General features: G+C 42.0%; 1 protein-coding gene across 5 annotated transcripts in view; it reads right to left on the bottom strand.

Annotated features, from left to right (window-relative positions):
* Positions 1–395: 395 nt before the first annotated feature.
* LOC140464637 (SPRY domain-containing SOCS box protein 3-like) overlaps positions 396–23,645 on the bottom strand; it is a 30,377-nt gene continuing 7,127 nt past the window's right edge. For 2 of the 5 annotated variants that reach the window (XM_072559972.1, XM_072559973.1), the window contains exons 2-9: positions 21,113–21,269; positions 10,568–10,657; positions 8,789–8,940; positions 6,252–6,426; positions 5,182–5,369; positions 3,380–3,482; positions 2,573–2,698; positions 396–1,083 (exon numbers count right to left, since the gene is read on the bottom strand). In XM_072559972.1, coding sequence (XP_072416073.1) covers positions 737–1,083; positions 2,573–2,698; positions 3,380–3,482; positions 5,182–5,369; positions 6,252–6,426; positions 8,789–8,940; positions 10,568–10,580 — 1,104 coding nt within the window. In that variant the 5' untranslated portion in view covers positions 10,581–10,657; positions 21,113–21,269 and the 3' untranslated portion in view covers positions 396–736. The remainder of the gene's footprint in view (positions 1,084–2,572; positions 2,699–3,379; positions 3,483–5,181; positions 5,370–6,251; positions 6,427–8,788; positions 8,941–10,567; positions 10,658–21,112; positions 21,270–23,645) is intronic. The other 3 variants (XM_072559975.1, XM_072559976.1, XM_072559974.1) reach the window with 2 other exon arrangements.

Here is a 23,645-nt window from a genome sequence, read left to right as displayed (position 1 = left end):
ACACAGTTCCCAATCTTACCAGAGTTTTTCAACCAAGTGAATGCAATTACACATTCTTGCTGGCACTGACTCCTCAAGGATCATGTACCTCCCCGTAGTTTATCTGAAAGAAAAATGAACCTCAATCGTTACAAGCAAGCTATGACCAAGTTAAAAGAACCATCATCTTCTCAACTGGGAGGTCACATATAGACGCACACTGAAGAACGCAGACCTTCGATTCTGCACACCATGCCCCACCCCAGAATGACCAACTTTCAACACCCTAATTTTATCCAGTTGGAAGCCAACTCTCAGACAAAAGGAATCAAAAAAATCTTTAAAATCTAGATATCTCATCCAAAGAAATAGATCATGAAGCTTTTAGGCTGGGAAGAAAAGCAGCATGCAGTAAATATTTTAGACAAGCTGAATATTTAATTTGTTTTAAAATGTGAAAGCCCTACATGACCTACAAAAAGCAGATTGAGAAGAATTCTTGAAATACACAGATACTTCTTCTGAAGAGGGTCTTCAGCCATCAATCGAGCATTTCTTGCCAATCCCAGTTCACGAGTCCCCAACAGTTTGGTGGAAGGAGCAAGAAGCATTTAAAAAAAATGAAGTTGAGAGCTTTGATCATCTTGCATTTGGCTCATCATGTAGCAGCACTGGTCCATGTCCATACTAAGTTCTGCAGCTGCAGCAGTTAAAATTGCAGTCATGATTTAAAGAGAAAATCAAACCCATACACGCGTTAAGTCCGCCGGCACCTTTTCCGTTGGCAAGCTTCAGCGTCTACTAAGGAGCTGTCAGAATCACTGCCTGATGAGCTGCACGCAGCCTCTTTGCCACCGCCTTCATGGTTCATAGAAAGGACCCAACCCAATCGATTACGGAGTATGCGCTTCAGGCCTGGGGGTAGGGGAAGAACCTCCAATTTGTCACTGTGATCAGGTAAGAGCTGTCGCAGCCTTAGGCAGCAGAGATACTGGAGAGAAGTCGGGGAGAAACGTGATCTAATCACTTTCATACTGCTCCTTGCTGCAGTCGAGCAAACCATTGGGAAGAACTTCTTGTTTTGCAGCTTAGTAGCTGCAATTCCTTTGTAAAGAAAAACACTTGTTAACATCAGGTAGGCACAAGTCACCATAATACAGCAATATTTTGGATCTACTGGAAAAGGTCATACCAAATTCAAACAGATAATATAGCACAATTTGATTTTGCTAGATTAGTTGCATGGCATGAAGGAACAAGATCATTTTAAAATTCACTGATTAAAAATAGTTGCTATTTTAGGAGAAAAACAATGTTACAGTAACTACAGCTACTTTAAGTATAGATGAATTGCAGATACAATCTGGAAAAATATTGTCAAATCTTACAAATTACACTATAACAAGGCAAACTTTTCACTGCTATAATCATAATTACTATTAATACATGGCAAAAAAACTGAATTCCACAAAAATAAATTGTGCACAGAATGTTGTTTAATCTTTAGTGCACTGCAGGTGCACATACATCAGCAGTAACAGTATTACAATTTATTGTATTGTTAAAATGAAATTCAAAGACCTGGTTGTGTGCAGATCTGATACAGCGAGATTAAAGTTGAAGAAATGTAAAAAAAAACGCTTTAACCAATGTATTAGGGAGTCCTGGTGGCCATTTGGAATGAAGGAGGGCTCATGCCCGAAACGTCGATTCTCCTGCTCCTTGGATGCTGCCTGACCTGCTGCGCTTTTCCAGCAACACATTTTCAGCTCTGATCTCCAGCATCTGCAGTCCTCACTTTCTCCTCAGCCATTTGGAATGCTTAGTGGTTAGATTTTTATATAGTAGCTGAGAAATCAAGAGCATCACAACAAGTCTGCCATTTGAGGGCAGAAGGAACTTTAAGAGCCTTGCATTTAGAGTGGCAATGCATTTTTAAAAAATAAATCCCTAAAAAAAAGGTCATGCCTTGCAACTGATAAGTTAATTGTTTATAAAACACTATTTGACATTTAGATTAGATTACTTACAGTGTGGAAACAGGCCCTTCGGCCGAACAAGTCCACACCGCCCCGCCGAAGCGCAACCCACCCATACCCCTACACCTACCCCTTACCTAACACTATGGGCAATTTAGCATGGCCAATCCACCTGACCTGCACATCTTTGGACTGTGGGAGGAAACCGGAGCAAACCCACGCAGACACGGGGAGAACGTGCAAACTCCACACAGTCAGTCGCCTGAGGCGGGAATTGAACCCGGGTCTCTGGCGCTGTGAGGCAGCAGTGCTAACCACTGTGCCACCGTGTATTGTTTTCCGAGAGAAAAGTGAGGACTGCAGATGCCAGAGATCAGAGTCAAGTGTGTGGTGCTGGAAAAGCACCGCAGGTCAGGTAGCATCCAAGGACAGGAGAATTGACGTTTCGGGCATAAGCCGTTCATCAGGAATTTATTTTACCCCTCCCCTCATACTTGAATTTGCAATAGTGGATCAGTATCCAAACTGATGATCACCAGGTAACTTTAAAGCGCAATGTTTCAAGGAACACTAGGCAAGGTAAAAATTTCCAATAGACAAAAACTGCACTGTACCTATGCATTTTCTGTTTTTGAAGAATGTCAGGGTACCATGCCAGGTATCCAAATGAACACCGATGATAGAGCCTTGTCCAAATCTTGTTGAGAAGTGAATCTTGGCACCTTTGTGATGTAGTACACCTGCAAAACAAATATTTTCAGAGGCTAAAACTTAGGCGATCTGTTACATGTAAAATATACAAATAAAGTAGATTCCTTCAAATATAAAACAATTCTTATGGAAAATAGAAGTTTAAAAACTTGATGACAAAGTTTAGTTTTTGGTAAGGTTGGAGGTGTACAAAGTTTTAAGACTTAGTTGGAGGATCCTTTTCATAAAGAGCTTTTTAAAAGTTGCACCAACAGAAAGTTGTATATGCAAAATAATGCGCATTGAGTTAATCCTGTATGCACAATAATCCAGGGTGGATTACAAGAACCATTTCACTTTGTTCTTCCAAAGTGTCTTTGTGGTCAATTGTTTTTTGTTATGCCCATGCATTGTACTACAGTGTCATTTATTTATCCAAAGCATGGTGGAACAGCACCTCAAAGATTTGAGCAGTTCCAGTGCTCTGTAGTAAGAGACAAACAGTCCCATTCATAGCTCACATGTTTCCATGGCTGGAGCTGAAATGGAGAGGACAGGTTCTAAAAAGAATGCGCCAGTGCAGCAACAGCCACTGAATGTACCTGGTCTACAAATCCTATGGACAGCAAAGTAAATTGAAAGAAAAGCAAGGGCTGGTCATGTTTAAATGAAAGATCAAAATTAAAGGAAGAGTACTTTTTTTTTTAGAAACTATTTCACAGGAGTGGTACCTGTATAGGAGAGCCCCCAACTATTTTCATCTTTTCCCAGTAGGCTGCAAAAGGTATGACGAAATTTGTCCAGTTTGACATCAGTTGTTCCTATTCCTACCATCTAAAAATAGTGCACAAAATACAAACAAAATTATGAAGATGCAGATAAATATTCTAGTTACTGTTCTTGGCATCGCTAGTATATTAAAATTCTAAATATTGCTGCTCAGAACAGAATAGTCACCAATTTCTCTTGCAGGTTTTATTCAATGGAATAATTATACTTGTTTGGTGTAATATGACAATGTTTGGACTTAATATTACCAGAGAATATTGGGAGCAAAGAAAAGCAGATTAATTAGGACAAGCTGGATCATTTTCTGTAGTTAAGATTTTATTTCTGCTTCGAAAGATCCTAGCAAGCCATTCAGTAACTAAACACGAAGGCCAGCTTTCTGCAATATGATAAACTTTCAGCAACAAAGTCAATCAGTTCACAATTTTGCACATTAATTTGTATGCATATTCAACTTGATACCAAATGGTTATGTTTGACCAAATCTGCATTGCTCAATAATCAGAGCTTTCTGAATGGAGTTCAAGGATTCAGTCTCCACTTCAGTTATGACTCAAACCACAAATTTGTCTTTTCAGATGCCAACGAATCTGTTGTACAATACAACCTAGGTTGCTTAAAAAAGTGAGCAATTTCAAACTGCCATAACAGCACAAAAATCAATTACACCACTTCCATTTCATGCAAAGCATTGTGTATTCAAACAAACATGATCCAGTGAATACTGGAGTAAAATTTCACAAATTCTTAATCACCTCTAATAGATGGAGTTTACACTACTCAGCAATGATCAAATTAACAAGTTTATGAAATAAATAGCATCTTATGATCCACTTATTCACATGTACTTAATCTCCTCTACATGGTATGCAGTTACAACTTCAATTGCAATTTGCTAATCTTCATTTAATGAAACTAACATTACTGTTAGGTGAGTAAACACACTAATGGGTGGATAATATGCATTAGTTCCTTTCAATTCACTTGCTGGCTTCTTTGTTTAAAGAGAAAGGAAGAACAAATAATTTGCAAACCAGCCAAAGCATAAGCAGACTGCACTGTCCTCATTCTGCACCAATAGGGAAAAAGTGGAGAACAGGACATGTCCAAGTGAAAGCCCATTTATTGCGTTAAGGATTGATACCAATAATAAACACCTAAATATTGCTCAAGATATTAGTAATGGGGGAACCAGAATAAAGATTTATCTTTAATATTAGTGATCGAAGATGAGCATACACAGTATGAAAATGAATGTCCACAACTATTCACTAACTCGATCTCACTTTTTGAAATCAAAATATTAAAAAATACAGTTCTGCAGTATTGTAGCATTCCTTAAAAGGGGACCATTACTTTTCCTGAAAGGATCATTTCCTTCTAAAAAGGAAAAGCACTTCCAACTGGAAGGACCAACAGCAGCAGACAGATACATGGGAACACCCATTGGATGCAAGTTCTCGAAGCCATTCACCATTCTGACTTGGGAAATATGTCACCTTTCCTGCAGCATTAGAGCTGAAATCCTGGAATGCCCTCCCCAATAGCAAGGCAATCTACGGCATATAGACTGCAACACGCAAGGCAGCAACTCAGCACCATCTTCAACAGCAACCAGAGATCAGCAATAGATGGTGGACAGCCAGCAATGCCCACATCCCATGAACGAACCACCCTTGTGCAATTTAAACTTCTATTCAAAAGATAGAAAGACAAGGTATTAGATGATATTTACTGGACCTACCATATCGGTACCATATACGGGGGATGTCATTTTTATTTCCCAGAAGTGCTGACCTTCACTCATTTCCTTATCGCCACGAATTGCTGCTGTTCCACAACTGTAATCCATGTGAAAGTTCACTTCTCTGTTCTCGCAGCTCAGCAGTGTCGCAGAGGACTTGGTAGAATCATCCCACATCCACTCAAAATCTGCAGAGATTTTTTTAATTAGTTTTTTCAAATTCACACTCATCACTTTGAACACACATTTTAAATGCTTGTTAGTGAAGATAAACAAATTTGGACTTGTCACATTGTTTCAAGTAGTTTAGCACACTGGAGATAAGTACTTGATTCTTAAATTAATTATTTGAATATTCTGATATCACCTGTCAATCAATTTGGAAAACCTGCAATGTCTGCACCTCAAATACTAGTCCTTCAAGTGGAGGTTACTCAGCCTCAGTGTGCAAAGCCAGAGTATATATAATATGCAGTTAAAGACTATTACAAAATGTTGGCATTATGGGCCCACCAATAGCATTCATGATCTGTCAGATGGCTGGCAGCAATCTGTTGGCTCTAGTCTTGTATGGTTTGGATTTCAGCTCTAAAATGGTCACTAGAACAGAGGGATTAAATTACACCTTGAGACCAAATCACCCATGATTCTCCATTCAGTCCATTTGATCAGATCCAGCATTAAAAGTCAAAATTCAAGTACTGTTCACAATAGCACCAGAAATTCTTTAAACAAAGTGCAAACCTTACTGAGAACAGCTATGCCAGTCCATTGCAACCTAATTTTCATCAAGTTGACTGCTGCACTTCAAATTTGTATTTAATACTGGGACACTGTCATAAATGGGGATTGCAAATTTAATAATTTCCCAGTGAACTAGTTTAAAACCTTGATGTATGCCATATGGAATTCTGAGAAGAGCCAATGATAAAGCATTGCATCAGGATTAAACAATTCTAGGATCCTTTTATATTGCTCCCCCTCCTCCCACTCCACTTAAACTGTTGTTGCATTACACGGCTATCAAATCCCTCAAAACAAGAGAGTGTGTAATTTTTATTCATCCTTACATTCATCCTCCTCTCCACAGTGACAATCCTTCATGCGATGGAAGCTACGCATACCACCACAATATCGGGTATCACTTTGACTCGCACAGTCACAGTACGACTCTCCCGTCACAGGTAATGCTGTTGGGATTGACTGTGGCAGATGGAATTCTGGCTCAGAATCAGAGTCACTGTGCTTTAAGGAATGAAATAACATGACAAAGTTACTAATTTCTGGAATTAAAAATTTATTCTTTCATGGTGTAGACTAATTTCTTTGTAGTGTGAACTTAACTGGAAAAAGATGCTTTAAGTTAAGGGACTGTGGAAGATGTGGCAGTTTTAAGTGAGAATTACTAGGGCTTATTTGACATGGCTGCCTTCAACACAGATTAGCTTTTCCAGCCGAGATTAGCGGCATTCAGGAATAAATTCTTGATTGGTTCCCAAGATAGTGGCAGCAACTATTTGTGCAATGCAGGAGAAACATCCAGACTTTCAGGGAGAAAACATCTCCTCCTTTATCAAATCAGAAAAAATTCAGAGCAGATTTGCTCTCTGCAAATGCCCTTCTTAAAAAAGGGAGAAGAAAGAAAACAAAATCACCTTCAAAGACACTGATGGGGAAAATCCTTAATGGGAAACTTAGATTCTGTGTTCACAACCTCTCACCCACAGTCAAAAAGACTCCAGGAACTCCAGTTAACCATCTAATAGATTCTGTAATTTAGACTTGAGCCAGAATTGTGCTGTACTGTGTCTGGTCTCAAGTGAGGCTTTTTAAAAAAATGGTTCAAGTCATTGAAAGTTAACTACTAGCAATTTTGTAGTCTGTTTAAAATCAAATCTGTTTGCAATAAATAGCTGTTTTCTCGTTAAGCACAAATCTGGAGAGTGCTCTTTTAAGCTGGTTTCCACAATCAGGTAAACTATCCCAAGTTTCCAGTTTAATTAAATCTTTACACAATTGCAACAAGTTTAGGAACATGGAGCCTGCTTTCCATTGCACTATCCCAAGTGAGTCATGACATCAGAATATTTACTTGTTAATCCAGTATTTACTGCTCAGCCCTAACTGGAAGTGGCAAGCTGCCTTCTTGAAGGAGTCCATGTGGTGTAGGCACACCAATTTTGATACTGCATAAATAGATCTTCTTACAGGCTTTTGCAATTAGAAGATTGAGAATTCAAACAATAGAATTTGTCCTTTAGAATTTAAAACTAAAAATTGAAATTAACCCCCCCAACAAACCCCCTCACTTATTTTACTGCTAGAGAGCCAGTGAGAAAAGATTTTTCTTAAAGCTGGACACAAGGCTCCAGCTACTTACTTACAAAAAAAAACTAAACACATTAATTCAAGCACTGCAAAAGGAGCAAAGATTTGCACTTTACTGCAGGAACTCTTGGCCAGCTCATGCATCAACTATAAACAAATATAATCTAGACTTGCCCAACTCAGACTAAATAATTAAACTTTAGGTAGATTGTAATCAGTTTATGCTTTTGGAAAAAAGGATTATGCTCAATTTCACTGGTTAACGGTTTTTTTCCCCATTGAGTCATGCCCAATATATTAGAGAAAAATAAACAAGTTTGGGACTCAACTGTGAAAATATATTCTGAAAAATTAGCAATAAGAAATGCAGAGCATTATAAAGATGCTGGAAATCCAGAGTAAAAGGAAAAAAAAAAATCAGAAAAGGCTGGAGAAGTCCAAACAGGTAGTACCTGCGTAGATGAACATTAACATTTCACATTAGTTACATTTGATTAGCTTTGATTCAGAGATGGCTTTCATTTAAAAAAGGGAGAAGATTTACCAACTTGAAACATCACCTGCTACACCTGTTACCAATAATGTGCCTGATTATGGTACTCCCAGGATTTTGTTGTTAAATTTGCCAAGTTATTTTAAGTGGTGAGATTTTGACAGCTTCAATTTTAAAGCATATTTACATTACGCAACAGTTTATTATTTTGATACTCATCCTTTGCAAGTGAAGAAATATATTTCCATAGCTTCAACTGAAACCAAGTGATTAAGTTTCTAGTCTATAGAGCAAGTTTAGTCTTGAAACTGCCTTTAATATATCAAACTAAATATAAAAAAGTGTCTTGCTATTGAAATTTTAGAACGATCACTGGTCAGAGACTTAAAATACTGCTATTGAACTGAAATAAGTTTCAGAGTTGAAAGTGGCTGAACGCTCAATTAAAAAGCAACTGAATCCAGATGAAAAGGCCTTTATTACAGGTTTGATTTTATTATTAACACTTTAAATTTAGCTTTAGATTATGTAGGATATTACTTTAATCTATACAAAAAACAAAAGGCTAGTTTTAAGACAAAAAGGAGTCTACTGTCACCAAATGATAGATCATTAGGTCACAAACTAGCAGATAGTGATTCCTGTCTGCACTGGGCTAATTGCAACGGGCTTCAGCCAAGAGGGATCTCATGTTTGGAAGGAAATTGACATGATTTTACTGATTTGTGGACTACCCAGTCTGTTGAATAGGTTAGCAGCAATGCAATTTTTTTTTTAAATACCTACCTGACCATCTGAGTCATAGCCAGGACCAGGACCAACACCAACTGACCCATCAGGCATTACTACAGCCACAGCATCAGCATCTCGAATACCACTGTACACATACCGCCAGGCACGATTATTTCTGGTACGGCGAGACATGGTGCCCTTAAAACCTGCAGAGGAATATTTGTACAATAATGAGCCACGAAGGGGGACAGAATTAAAAATCTTAAGAACATTAGCCAATTCTTAAAAACCTGGCCCCCGTTGATACTTGACAGCATACTCCATCTACAGAGCTTGAGGTAATTAAAAGCTAAAAATTGTTAATTTGCAAAATATCGTCCATGTTTAAAACAGGTGCCACAAAACCCACTGTTGTAAAAATAGCAGAGGTGTGTTCTGAACAGGTCAGATTCCAGAATAAAATCTGGCTTGATCAATCAAGTTTCTTTAGTTCATTACCATGGCAGTTAATCACTGAAGATATTCATGAGGCTGCCAAGTATTTTGAAACAAACAGTTTATCATAGGAAACAAAAAAAATACTATACGTGGAAGGCAATGAAGGACTTTCAAACAGCAAAAACAAAAAAGTAGATTCTTCCCAATGCTTCAGCACCAATGATAAGAACTGCCATGACAAGTCCAAGTGCTTGTTCAGGACTGCCTCACTTAAATGTGGTTTGTACGTCACAGGACCTGACATTGCATCAGCCATGCCTCTTAACCATGCAGGGCCATTACTGTGGTTCCTACAACAAACATTGTCCACTGAAGTGGTCTCTTAAAAAGTCTTATTTTCAACAAATGCCAGTTCATCGCGCCACGCTCCCCCCAACCTGCCTTCAAAGTTTGGACAGCTCTTTTTGCCAGACGATTGGCTGACAGATGGTATGGAGTTGTCCTTATATAAGGAGTACAATTTGACTTTAGGAAATACTCCAATTCCCTGCTGGTGAAACGATAGCCTGTCATCTGGGACCAATACATCTGGGAGAGCACATATTGCATAAGATGCTTGCAGCTTTATTATCAACCCAGTGTTTGACAAATGAAAATTCCAACCATTTTGATAGGGCATGCCCAATGACAAGAAAGTGGCACCCATGAAAAGGATCACACGCGAACAGAGTCCAGGGTGTACTGATCATTCCCATAAATATGGGGGAAGCTGATGGCAATTTCTTTTCAATTGTTGGTATTCTAGGCACTACTCCACCAGTTATGTCTGCACCCAATTCTGGCCATCAGACATTTTCATTTTGGATAGTCCTTGATGACCCTGGAGGAACTCAGCCAATATGTGGCAGCATTTTTAAAAAAAAAACTTGGGACAACCACACTTGCTCCCCATAATGGAATGCTGCCCTCTGTTACGATCTGATCTCTCTGGGTCCAGAGAGGTTTCCATTCCAGGTGCTATGGCCCTTTTGTTTCCTCCATCACCACCAGCTGTTTTACTTTTACCAAGACTGGAACCTTTTGCGTCCAGTGGGATATGGTCAGAAATCAGAAGGGTGTCCATAAGGTTTAAAATCAGAATGGACTCTTCCAGTAGTGGCACCATCAGAAGGCAGCTCGAGGCATCCCAGGCGTTGTTCAAACTTGTAATGATAAACATTTAGAGAGAGTGTCCCCTGCTGACCTTGACCTGAAGCTATGGGCAGCAAGGTCTTTACCTCTGGAGTAGTACTAGCAGGGGCCATGACTTGTTACTTTTACAGATGCAAATTTGTGAAAGTATTAGTGGAACTGCCTCAAAATGACCACCAAACTTTCCATCTCATCTGGGCATACCTGTGCTCTGCATTAGCCAGAATCCAGAAGGCACATGGTATCAGCCATTCCTCTCTTTTTGGAGATCTTGGAGACAATACTATTCCAATTCTGTAAAGAGAGGCATTACATGTAAACATCAGATCTCACTTGAGATCAGAGTATGCCAACATCTTAGAAGATAGTTGCTTCAATTTCTTAAAGGCTGTGTCATGGCTCAGACCTTTCCAAGGCTGAAACTTTTTCCACAGATAGAAGGGTGCCAGGATGGAGGCCAGATTATGTATGAACTTCCTATTAAAAGTTTAGCAGCCCAAGGAAAAAGACACACACACATTTGATTGCACCTATTGGAAGATCATGAGGGCTACTTGGTCTTGTTGACTCTGTAGTCCAAGTCAGTCACTTTGAGTGCCTGGAACACTTTCCCTTAAAGCATATGCCTACCTTGGGGAGACATCTAGGGCCCATGCTGCTTATTGGTTTTTCCTGTTATTAGCAGGTCATCTAGATAAATTGTGACCTGGGGGAAGACCTTATAAAATTTTCTCCATTAGTCACTGCCACTTTTTCAGCAGACAATGATACCTCAAATAGCAGTCTGATGCTGGTACAAACTTATGGTTATTAATTGTAGTATACATCTGGGACTCAGCTAACCACAACTGCAGGTAAGCTGGACCTGAGTCACACTTCTTGAAGGACAACCACCCTGCCAGCTTTGTGTATAAATCATCTATGCAAAGGACCAAGTGTTTATCCAGCTGAGAGAAGCAATTTATCATTTAAGGTTTCACAAATTGGCATGACCAGTGCTACCCATTCTGCAAACTGGACTAGTTTGATGATTCCTTTACTTTCCAACCTTCTGATTTTGGCCTCTACTTTTGCATGCAAGGTAAATGGCACTGGGTACGCCTTGCAGAATCATGGCACTGCTTCCTAGGCAACATGCAAGATAGCCTTGACCCTTTATATTCAAGATATTCCTGAAAATCTTCCAGGTAATTATGACTTCACTCAGCAGCCATTTTTTTGATCAAAGAGTGTTGCGCCAATCAAGGTGAATTTCTCAATCAAATTCACCCTATCAGGCTTTGGCCACAGCATTTTCATCAGTGGTAACAGAACCAGCTGTTTCTCGTGAGACCAGAACCAAAGTTAACCTTGAGGTTTGGAGCCCAGAGCGAATTAAAGACTGGTTCTGCAATTACTGATACAGCTGTGCCAGTATCAACCTCCATTAGAACTAGGTGACCATTTAATCGGAATTTTGATTGCTTAACACAAATCAGAACCAATTTAATTGTTCTGAACCAGCTGTAGGTGGACTTTCTAGGATGTGCGCTCTCCTGGATAGTGGCCTAGGAGTTCTTGCTCCATTTACACCTCTTTTGCTCTCAAATCCACATACCAGCAGCAACTACAATCGCTTGCCAGGCCAGATCCTGAAGAAAGTTAACTGTTTAGTTAGGTTTGGCTTTGTTTTGGAGTTTTGCTGTGGGTTGACCCAGAGTCTGTCTCTTCAGGATGTATCCCAAATGAGGCTATGCAATTGCCTTCACCCAAATTGTGTCAGTGACAGTGTCCATTTCCATCAGAATATCCTGCAACTCAGCTAACCAGTTACCCTATTTGCCAATGATAAAGCCAGTTGTAGTGCCTGTCTGAAGTCCAGTTGGACTACAGCTAGGTGATTTTGCATTATCCCACATACCAAATGGGGGTCAGTATCTCATTAAGGGTTAAGACAACATGGTTAAAATAACTGGCAGAAACACTAAGTCAGAAATCCTGATGCGGATTCCCCTAATTCTCAAATCAAGTAAAACCATAGCATCTCAGAATTAGATGTGGCTTGGGGTCAAACATTTCATAACTAAATCTGTCAACTCTTGAAAGATTTCAGCATCTGGTGCCTCAGGGAAAGTTAACCTAATAACTGAAAAAGCTGTAGGTTCACCAGCCGCTGCCAAGAGTATTGTTTATTACTCTGCCTCAAATGTCATTTGCCCACATTAAAAAAAAGCACATTCTTTCCACATTCTGGGCCCAGTCTTCGAAGGCAGGATCAAACAAGTCAAGCTTGCCAAATAATGGCATGATGCCAGAAATGTTTACACCCAGCTCAGACTGGAAGTTCTTGGTCCGCCCTGACACACCTTTCGACCACCTCTGGGGCAGCCTGCCCCAATACCTGCCCAGGCTGACAGCGCTGAGGACGGCGACCCACCTTCTGGCTCTCTGTCTGCCCCTATGTACCACTGGGCTCTCACCCACCCCGCTGCACCTTCCGGCCAGTGGGCTAACTTGGCACACCTTCCGGCCACCTCTAGGACAGCCCGTACCCTTCTCTGGGATGACTGCGTGCAGGGTAGCCCACAAGCCGTCCAGATCTCAACCTGCCCCTACGCGCCTTCTGGCTCTTGGCTGCTCTGACACCTTTCGACCACCTCTAGGACAGCCCATCCTGATCACCCCTTCGCGGGATGACAGCGCTCAGAATGGCCTACCCACCATCTGGCTCTCAAGGCAACTGGCATCAGGGTGGCCTATCACCCCCCCGAACACTCCTGGTTATTTAAAAAAAAAATTTTTCCCCTCTACAAGGTGCACGAATCTTTATTCAAATTTCCACCACCAGGAAGAAAAGAAACACCCGAGTGGCCAGTGAATCTGTCAGCTGGGTTCCTTGATCGGGATTTTTAAGCTTGTCCAATCAGGGAACCCAATCTAATGAGGTCCATTTGGCTGACTGCACTCCAATCACTCTACACATTTTTTCCATGGAAGTTGGCCTTGTCCATGATGTGGTGAGACTGATGTTCAGCCAACCTCCAACTCAACACACTTCATAATTGAGCTCACTGCCACCTTTAATTGCAATTTTTTTCCTGTCCCTGTGTGAAAGGACACACCCACCTCAGCTCCTATTGCTTGCTTTCTTAGTGCCCATCCAATTTGAGATGACTTAGCATGCTGCTCAGTAACGTAGCTTTGTTCTTAATTGACCATCAACTTCAGAATCACAGCTTGACTCTGGCTTGACTCACTTCATATAGAAGACAAGCAAATTGTCAGTAGGGAACGGTCATGGTGCAGTAACAATGCTATTTTATACTGGACTGTCAATGTCACATGCCCAGCATTTGCCAGCTATCACCACAAACTGCATGAAGCTTCAACTAAAGCAGCTAATGATCCATCTAAATTGCCACTTGGGTGGATCCTTATCTGGACTAGTATGCCAAAGCATACCTCAAGAGTTCCACACAGCAGAATAAACAATGACTGGAGAGAGAATGATAACGACCATGTTGGAAAGCCTAGCAAAAGATGAAGTATGGCCACTCTGGGGATGCTGCCACATTGCCAAATGGATTGTTTGTTCTCGTCCAGGATGGTGGCCATAATCGGAGTGCTTTGTGATCAGAGTTCAGGGATCCATGTACTTCCAGCCCAGGAACTGGGCAATCCTCAAGTCGGTGTGGGGTTTGGGAGTCCATGCTATGTTGAATAAAAGGAAGAAATGCAAGTCTGAGGATGGGATAAGGACTGTGAAGGGGCAACTCCAAAACAAGAAAAGGCAGAATCCTGTAGAACACTGGAAGGCTTGGGAACTGTAGAAAGGGTTTGCCGTAGTCACTACCACCCTGGCTTGAGTCTGGGAAACTGCAGGGGTTAGTGCATGAAAATGCAGTAGGCCACAGGCTGAGGGGGAAAATAATGTCAAATAGAAGAGGGCAGATTGAAATGCAAGGAACTTGACAGCTGAAGTGATTGACAGTGACAGTTTTAAAAAAGCAACTTGAAGGATGGAGCAGATCTCCAGCTCAGGTGTAGCCAGCTATATTATCCTCAGGAGAAGCTGGATAGCATTGCATCTTCTACTCTGCACACAGTAGAGGATGGAAAATAGCTGCCAGTGCAGTAGGTAGAGCAATTTTGTTTTGCCTGTGGGGGTACAGTTGGTTTGTTTGCAACAAGAGGTCCTTCAAAAGGATAATTCCCTTTAAATCAGGCAGCTGTATGTAGTGATAGCACATGTGCAGCTCATGGATTAACAAATAGTGTACACAAATAAATCTTGGGCACACTAATAATCATGACCATTTAATTCTTGCATTTCAGAAATTTGCCAGTGATCACTTCTGCTCAAGTCTCACTTGGAATCACCAATTCTCAAGCATATTTTGAAGAGTCTATAGAGAGACAAGCCCTCAAAAGCTGGGAGGCAATGGCCTTGTCATCGAGAGATCCAGGTAATGTTCTGGGGATACAGGCTTGAATCTTGCCATGGCAGATGGTGGAATATGATTTCAAGGAGAAACTTCAGCCAGAGAGTGGTGAATCTATGGAATTCACTGCCACAGAAGGAGATGAAGGCCAGGTCATTGAATGTATTTAAGACAGAGTTAGATAGGTTCTTGATTGTAAAGGGAAATCAAGGGTTACGGGAGAAAGTGGGAGAATAGAGTTGAGAAACCTATTAGCCATGATTGAATGGCAGAGCAGGCTTGATGGGCCGAATGTTCTAATTTCTGCTTCTATTTCTTATGGTCAGAAACTGCCATCCTTACCTGCTCTGGCCTACATGTGACTCCAGAACTATAGCATTGTGGTTTACTCGTAACTGCCCTCTGGGATTGGCAATAAATGCTGACCTAACCAGGGATGCCCTCATCCTGGGAACGAATAGAAAAATCCTCAGTGAACACTATACAAGGAACAGCATGGGCTCTTGTAGTCAATGTTATTGCTTGGGTGAATTGGGGCATCCCAATGTTAGACCAACATGGCTTATGTACTGTATATTTATAGAGTATTTGAAGTCAGTGTATTGCAGTCTATGATAAAACCTCATTTGTTTGGTATAACTGCCTAGTAGAAAGTGAAGACTGCAGATGCTAGGGATCAGAATCGAGAGTGGTGTTGGAAAAGCACAGCAGGTGAAAGTGGGAACTGCAGATGCTAGAGATTAGAGTCAAGATTAGAGTAATGCTTGAAAAGCACAGGTCAGGCAGCAGAGGAGCAGGAAAAGTCGAGATTTTGGGCAAAAACCCTTCAGAGTGAGGCTGGGAGCCTCGGGGGTAGAGAGATAAATGGGAAGGGGTGGGGCTGGGGGAAGGTAGCGAGTGTGCAATAGGTGGATGAGGTGGGGGTGAAGGTGATAGGTCAAAGGGGAGGGTGGAGCAGATAGGTGGGAAGGAAGATTGACAGGTGGGACTGGTCATGAGGACAGTGCTGAGCTGGAAGGTTGGAACTGAGGTAAGGTGGCATCAGAGGCAGAGGATGAGGTGTTCTTCCTTCAGACATTGGATGGTGAGGGTGTGGCTGTGGAGGCAGCCCAGGACCTGCATGTCCTCGGTAGTGGGAGAGGGAGTTAAAGTGTTCGACCACATGACATTGGGGTTGATTTGTACGATTGTCCCGGAGAAGTTCCCTGAAGCGCTCTGCAAGTAGGTGTCCGGTCTCCCCAATGTAGAGGAGACCGCATTGGGAGTGACTGATGCAGTAAATGACATGGGTGGAAGTGCAGGAGAAGCTTTGATGGACGTGGAAGGTTCCTTTGGGGCCTTGGATGGAGGTGAGGCGAGGGGGGGTGGGGAAGAGAAGGGGAGGAGGGGAGGTGTGGGTGCAGGTTTTGCAATTCCTGCTGTGGCAGGGGAAGGTGCTCGGAGGGAAGGATGGGCTGTTAGGGGGCATGGATCTGACCAGGGAGTCGCAGTCAGGCAGCATCCAACTGTGCTTTTGCAGCACCACACTCCTACCCCTCAGATGCTGCCTGACCTGCTGTGCTTTTCCAGCACCTCACTCTAACTGTCCAGAAATCGCATTACAGAAGCAAACTAAAAAAATCAATTTTCTGGAGAAACTCAAATCTAGTAGCATCTGAGAGGAGAAAGTAGAGTTAATGTTGAGTCCAGTTACACTTCAGAACTCAGCCCGTACTGTTTCAGACTCTTCCCCTCATATAGGATGTGCATCATTCCTTTTGGAACGGTGAGCGCTTCTGCTGCTGTGCAAGTTCGACAAAGACAAAGAGGCAGGAGAAAAAGACCCAACAAAAACAACTGCAGCCTTCAGCGGAAAGTAGCCATAGAAGGTCATCCAAGAAGTGGAGAAGGAGAATCAGAACCTAATGTCCTCACTAATTTTCTCCAGGTGAAGACTGAGAATGTGTCAGGGTAACAGAATGGATTGGTCCTGCTGCAGGACTCAAAGGGGAAAGGTGGGTACCCCATTCTAGTGGGGAATGGTGGGAGTGCTTAAACCTTTCTAAAACTGGATCATTCCAAGGGTCCACTGAGGACCATGTGGAATATCCCAGTCTTCAACCCATAGATTTAAGATGTAAAAGTAATTTAGCAGAAATGATAATGGACTTGCTGGATTGAAGAGGATGTATCTATGCTGTACGACTATGACCTTCATCACCTCATGAAAAGATCAATGCTGCAACTTTGACAGTGGGATTTTCCAAGCATTGGTCATTTCCAAGTCTGAGGTACTGCAGAACTGTCTCTTTGAATGGCATATTATAATAGAGGTAATTCATTAACAGGAACAGGTCCCACCTGATTAATGTGTAACTCCTCTGGTCATCACCTAACAACTTAAAAAGTTGTCTGTGCCACATATCTGGAAATGCCTATACTTTTTAAACCACAAGCTTGTACCTCATTCCAAGGACTACATGTCACAAATAGATGGCTTTCAGAAGACTAGGGCTACCTTTTCTAAATATGGTAGATGATTCTCTTAACAAAACAATGAGGGAGAATGCAGATAGAATGCAGCGCTTTCACTAGGGCCATCAGAACAGGGGACAGGCCCATCAAGCTTAGTTTTGATTGCTGCGATAGGGTCTTCAGTATACTCCAGATGAAGTGTTGCATTCTGCACAAATGGAGCAAGGAGGGATATTACTTTGGCCAAGGAGCTGGAAGAGCAGCTTCAGAGGAAGACAAGATGACTGATTGGGAGGAACATCATTACAGCATAATTAAATACATAGTCCAGCACAAGCCAGATAACCTCTTTCACACCAGCATCCAAGAAATACAAATTGGGTGATGACATCAAGTTTAAAAAAGTCCTTTTTGTTGCAAAGGCAAACAGTCAATAGTAGGAAAATGCAAACAGTCTTACTTTCTGCTAACAACTATGAAGTTTTGATAGCATCTTCATTCGATTTGTACACTTTGACAGATTATAGGAGAAGCAGTCAACAAGGTTTCAACATTGGATGGGCCAAGGAAAATATGATTGAGGATAATTCATTCATTAGTATGAAGAGAACACTCTGCACAGCTCTCAAGGGTCATTATCAGTTTCAGACAGCTTGCTTAAGTACATTTCATTCCAATTCTATAGTGGAACAGCTGTCCTTAGCAAATTATTCTGATGGGAAAATATATTGCATGAGGTAGAGTTTGAATCTGGACATCACCCATCCATCCTTGAATAAGAGTGTACTCACCTGTAAGACACCTTGGTAGAATGAACCATTATATTTAGAGAAATGTGCACTCAAATGATCATGTACTGACACATACACAAAGTAACCACACTGTAGGCACAAGTAGGGACCAGGGCCTAGATACAAGATATTCAATGAGGAGATGGAGAGGGCAAAAAAGATAAAATGCTGTGTGTCTTGGCTGCAGTTATGAACTTTAGGGTTAAAAATGCCTAAAACCTGCTCCCGTCCAGATGCTTCAAATAAAGCAAGCCTAAATAGGAGCACAAACCCCCAAGTACCTTCCCCTGCAAGTGGAAAAGATGCAAAACCTGCTAGCACACCACATCCCCAGCTAGGGCTCCAAACAGTCCTTCCAGGTGAGAAGGAGGTTCACCTTTCTCTCCTCCAGCCTCGTTTACAATATATGATGCTCCCAATGTGGTCTTCTCTACATCAGGGAGACCAAACGTAAACCCAAGGTACGTTTTACCAAACATCTCAGCTGGGGCTGCAGGGGCTGACATGACCATAAAGCCAAAGTACAAAAGGGATCTGGGAGTGCTAGTAGAGGATTCTCTAAAGGTGAACATGCAGGTTGAGTCCGTGATCAAGAAAGTGAATGCAATGTTGTCATTTATCTCAAGAGGGTTGGAATATAAAAGCACCGTTGTGCTACTGAGACTTTATAAAGCTCTGGTTAGGCCCCATTTGGAGTACTGTGTCCAGTTTTAGTCCCCACACCTCAGGAAGGACATACTGGCACTGGAGCGTGTCCAGTGGAGATTCACACGGATGATCCCTGGAATGGTAGGTCTAACATACGAGGAACGGCCGAGGATCCTGGGATTGTATTCATTGGAGTTTAGAAGATTAAAGGGAGATCTAATAGAAATTTACAAGATAATACATGGCTTGGAAAGGGTGGATGCTAGGAAATTGTTTCCATTAGGCGAGGAGACTAGGACCCGTGGACACAGCCTTAGAATTAGAGGGGGTCAATTCAGAACAGAAACGTGGAGACATTTCCTCAGCCAAAGAGTGGTGGGCCTATGGAATTCATTGCCGCAGGGTGCAGTGGAGGCCAGGACGCTGAATGCCTTCAAGGCAGAGATTGATAAATTCTTGATGTCACAAGGAATTAAGGACTACGGGGAGAATGCAGGTAAGTGGAACTGAAATGCCCATCAGCCATGATTGAATGGCGGAGTAGACTCGATGGGCCAAATGGCCTTACTTCCACTCATGTGTCTTATGGTCTTATGCCCACTAACTCCGCTTCCTACTCCCTTTCCGACATGACCATCCTTGGCCTCATCTATTGCCAGTGAATAGAGATTGCAAATTGGAGGAACACCACCTCACCTTCCACCTGGGAGCCTACAGCCTAGAGGACTAAACATAATTCTCCAATCTTAAATAAACTCCCTCCCCATCCCCTCACTTCCATTCCTCCTTTCTTCCAGCTATCAACTGGGTTCATTCCTCCCAACCACCAACCAGGCCACACCCTCTACCCGTGTTCACCTATCCCTACCTCACCAACCTGCTCCTGCACTCCCCCCACCCAAAACCCTCCCCCACCCCTCCAGTCCTGAAGGGTTACACCTAAAACATTGCAGTGTTCTTCCAGCCTCCTGCTTGTCTACCTTGGATTCCAGCATCTGCAGTTATTTTAAAAAAATCACATCCTCCTTGGGAAGCAAGAAATGGCAGAACGGTGGCTCAGTGGTTAGCACTGCTGCCTCAGTCGTCCCAAGTTTAATTCCAGCCTTGGGTGGCCATCTGTGTGGAGTTTGCACATTCTCCCATTGTCTGTGTGAGTTTCCTCCAGGTGATCCGGTTTCCTCCCACAGTCCAAAGATGTGCAGGTCAGGAGAATTGGCCATGCAAAATTGTCCATATAGTGTTAGGTGCATTAGTCAGAGGGAAATGATTCTGGGTGGGTTACTCTTTGGAGGGTCAGTGTGGACTTTTTGGGCCAAAGTGCCTCTTTCCACACTGTAGGGAATCTTTAAAAAAAAACTCTGACATGACAGCCACAAAGTTAGGTCTGACAGTTAAAATGACATTTGATGTGATCTAAAAGTACATTTATATATTCACATAGGCTCAGATTTTTGAATGCTTGCCCTCCCATAACAAAAAGGTGCTATCATTGAATCTTAAATTGGGATGAAGGTAGGGTGCTCTGTAGTGAAGATTGTTGACTTGGAACATTTTGCAGACAGTCCTGGACATCTGCAGTTAAAGGGTCCATATGGGCTAAGAGAGCATGCTCTGGCCGTGTGCAAATTCAACCTTCGTTGTAATTTTGAGAGTTGGGACAGAAATTGCAGGTTAAGTGGAGCTGAAGGACCTGGCACTTCAAAATAAAAGCATCCCAACAGGAGACTTCTGGGAGGGCTGTCTGGGGCTCCTTTTCTGCATGGGTGCCTGTAAGGACTACTGCCTCCTGGCAAGGAAGGGATATTGGAATTCAGTCTTCATTCCTCATCCTGCTTACCTTGATGTGGTTCAGTGCTTAAAGTGATGGAATCCAGGTCAGCGTGCAAACCTCGCAGATCTCATGGCAGCAACCAATCTAATCATTGAGACAACCAGACACACCATTCTGGAGAGAGTATGATATGATACCAGCATACTCCTGTCAGATAAACCTTCCTGTTGCTTCAAGCAAATGTAGAGCCACAAGTTTTAATTGGTCAACGCCATGGAGGGGCCATGTGCCTGGGGCTGAACAGGTGCTTGATTTACAGCAGTCTTGAGTGCCAAACAGCTGCAGAGACCTGCAGTAATGTGTTCACCTGAACACACTCCTGAATCTAGACTAGAAAGAGAATCCCCAGGAGGTGAAAGCCAAAGCTAAAGGGTGTAGGATTCCTCCTTTGTGGGATCCTGGACATTTCCTTGCTGTGGTTAGGTTTGGAACGGAAAGGAGGTGGAAGCAGATGTGCAGAGGCCTCTTCAGGTTGGAGGCTGTGGATGCGGCTCTAAAAAGTGCTCAATTTGTGTCAGGTAGAGGGGAAGTGGTGGTAAGTGGCAATCTTGAGCACCATAACATGACATTTGTGGCACTGGGACAGCAGCATAGTGAAGCTTACTTGTTTGCTATGACATGGAGGTCTCGGCATCTCCACATGAGGTCTCAGTCCTGTCTCGCTATTCTAAGTGATCTTCTCATTATGGGGCGAGGTCACAAATGTTGGTCGACTCACCACTGGTCTTTGCTCTGTCAGCCTTGTCGTGTGGTAGCTTGCCCTGCAAAAGAGACAAAAAAAAAGGAGGGATTCAGTGGATGTAGAATTGTTTCAACAGGCAGACTGATGCAGAATGTGGAAAATGAAGTATCTAAATTGAGTAGGAAGCCTAGTGGGTAGAAAGGTTAGTAATTTGGGGAGGATGATGTGGACAAGACAAAGGGGATGTGATCCATGTTGTAATGAATATTAACCAACATTAGCCTTAACAGGAGGTTGAGGTGGTTCTCGTTTACTCCAGATGTTATTACTAGACAAGTCAAATCGCAGTCATGAACCTTGCTTGGTATTTCATTTACAGAGTCCATCATATAGTATGGATTTGTCCAAATCATCTATGCCAATCAAGGTTCCCAAAACTAGTCCCATATGTCTCTCAACCTTCCCTATTCATGTGCCTGTCCAAACATCTTTTAAATGATGTAATTGTACCTGCGTCTACCTCTTCCTCTAGCAGTTCATTCCATATGTGAACCACCCTTAAAAACCGCCCCTCTGATCTTTTTCAAATCTCAAAAATATGTCCCTTAGTTTTGATCTCTACCCAAGGAAAAGACTTTTGCTATTCACTATCTATATCCTTCATGATTTTATAAACTGGAGGTTAACTCCCAACCTCTTATGCCCCAGTGAAAAATGGTCTCAGCTTATCCTTAGAACTCAAATTCTCCAGTCCTGGCAAAATCCTTGATTTAGTTTTATTCTAGTGATTGCTTGCTGAAAAATAAGCATGCAAAATTGCTTTTACAAGAAAATGAAAGTTTATTCTAAAAGGATACTTGTTCTATAAATGGAGATGGAAAGCACCACTCCTGGTATATTACCCAAAACCACTCACCGGTTGTACCAAATCCAGAGTGGCATGTTTCAGCAACTCCCAATTCAAAATTGGAAGTACAGGTAACTCCAAGATGGGAGCTACGTACTCTGCTTTGTAATTTTTTAGGGTTTTTAAATCCTAGTACTTCAGGTCCAGAAATATAAATTTCTTCACCCCATGGTAATTTAGTCCACTTATGAGCACAGTTCTACAGTCCTGTTACAAAGTTTTCACAGAACTAACACTATCGGGAAAAAAAGTGAAAATGAGAAGAGTCTGCTTATGGGCATTTCCCCTCAAGCTTTATAAATTTCAGAACTGAGATCTTTGGAACTTTTAGGCCCCACTATTTACCATGTTGGGATTTATGTCCATGTGTGCACAAAACCCATTCATTTTACACCCAGGCTTCAAACAGCCTGTTTTAAGTTCACTTGTCAGATCTTGGCATGATTGGTTGGGCCAAAATTTCCAGTCCTTAGTTGCCATTGAAGGTGGTGGTGAGCTACCTTCTTGAAAAGCTAAAATCTGTATCTGTAGGTTGACCTGAAATGCCATTGAGGGAATTGCAGGATTTTGTCCCAATGGCAGTAGTACATTTCCAACTCAGGGTGGTGAATGGCTTGGAGGGAAACGTGCAGGTGGTGGTGTTCTCATTTAACTTTTCTTCTAAATGATTGCAGTCATGGGTTTGGAGGGTGCCAAGGACCTTTGGTGAATTTCTGCAATGCATCTTGTGGATGGTACATGCTGCTGCTACTGAGTAGAAATGGAGGAAAAGGAAGTTTGTTGATGTGGTGCCAATCAAGCAGACTGCTTTGACTTGGACTATGTCGTGCTTTGAACAACACTCATCCAGGCAAGTGGGGAGTATTCAAACACATCAACTTGTGTTTTGTAGATGGGCAAGTTTGGAGGTAAGGAGTTACTCACTGCAATATTCCTAGCCTCTGACCTGCTCTTTACCATTTTCCAATCTGATGGAACCATTCCAAAATACCAATGCATTAGACTAAGTAATCTGGTCACTGATCCACATCATCCTAGTATTGTTTTGACTATTGAAGTCTATCTGGAAACTTATCAACCCATAATTCAGTTAGGTCATTACCACTTCCCTGGTGACCATAATTTCTCCAAGTACTTCATGTTTAATCTCCATATTTACAGATTTTGTGCAAAATACATTTCTATATCTACAGTGAGGACAGAAGCAAAGTATTTCATTATATTCACTACTTCAACATCAGCAACTGCACCACCCCCTCACTCGAGGAGTGAAACTAAAATCACTTAATCTCTTCCTTTTAAAGACACCTATAGAAACTGTTGTTTTCACACTGAACTGGCTGTCATGTTGAAACGTATTTATCCCATTTAGTCACTTATTGTGTTCACACCAGTCATGTGTCCCTCTCACTTTTCCATGATTACGTGCTTTTCCCATGAATTTGATTCGCTCATCTTTAACCACAGATGGTAGGTTCTCAAATTTCTTCTTTATTACAAGCACACACTTAACATTCTGACACATCCCTTCAATAATCCACCACTGCT

The sequence above is a fragment of the Chiloscyllium punctatum genome, chromosome 40 (genome assembly GCF_047496795.1).
Source record: "Chiloscyllium punctatum isolate Juve2018m chromosome 40, sChiPun1.3, whole genome shotgun sequence".
Lineage (NCBI taxonomy): Eukaryota > Metazoa > Chordata > Chondrichthyes > Orectolobiformes > Hemiscylliidae > Chiloscyllium > Chiloscyllium punctatum.
The sequence above is the reverse complement of the archived record's forward strand: the minus strand, read 5'-3'. Positions and strand labels throughout refer to the sequence as shown.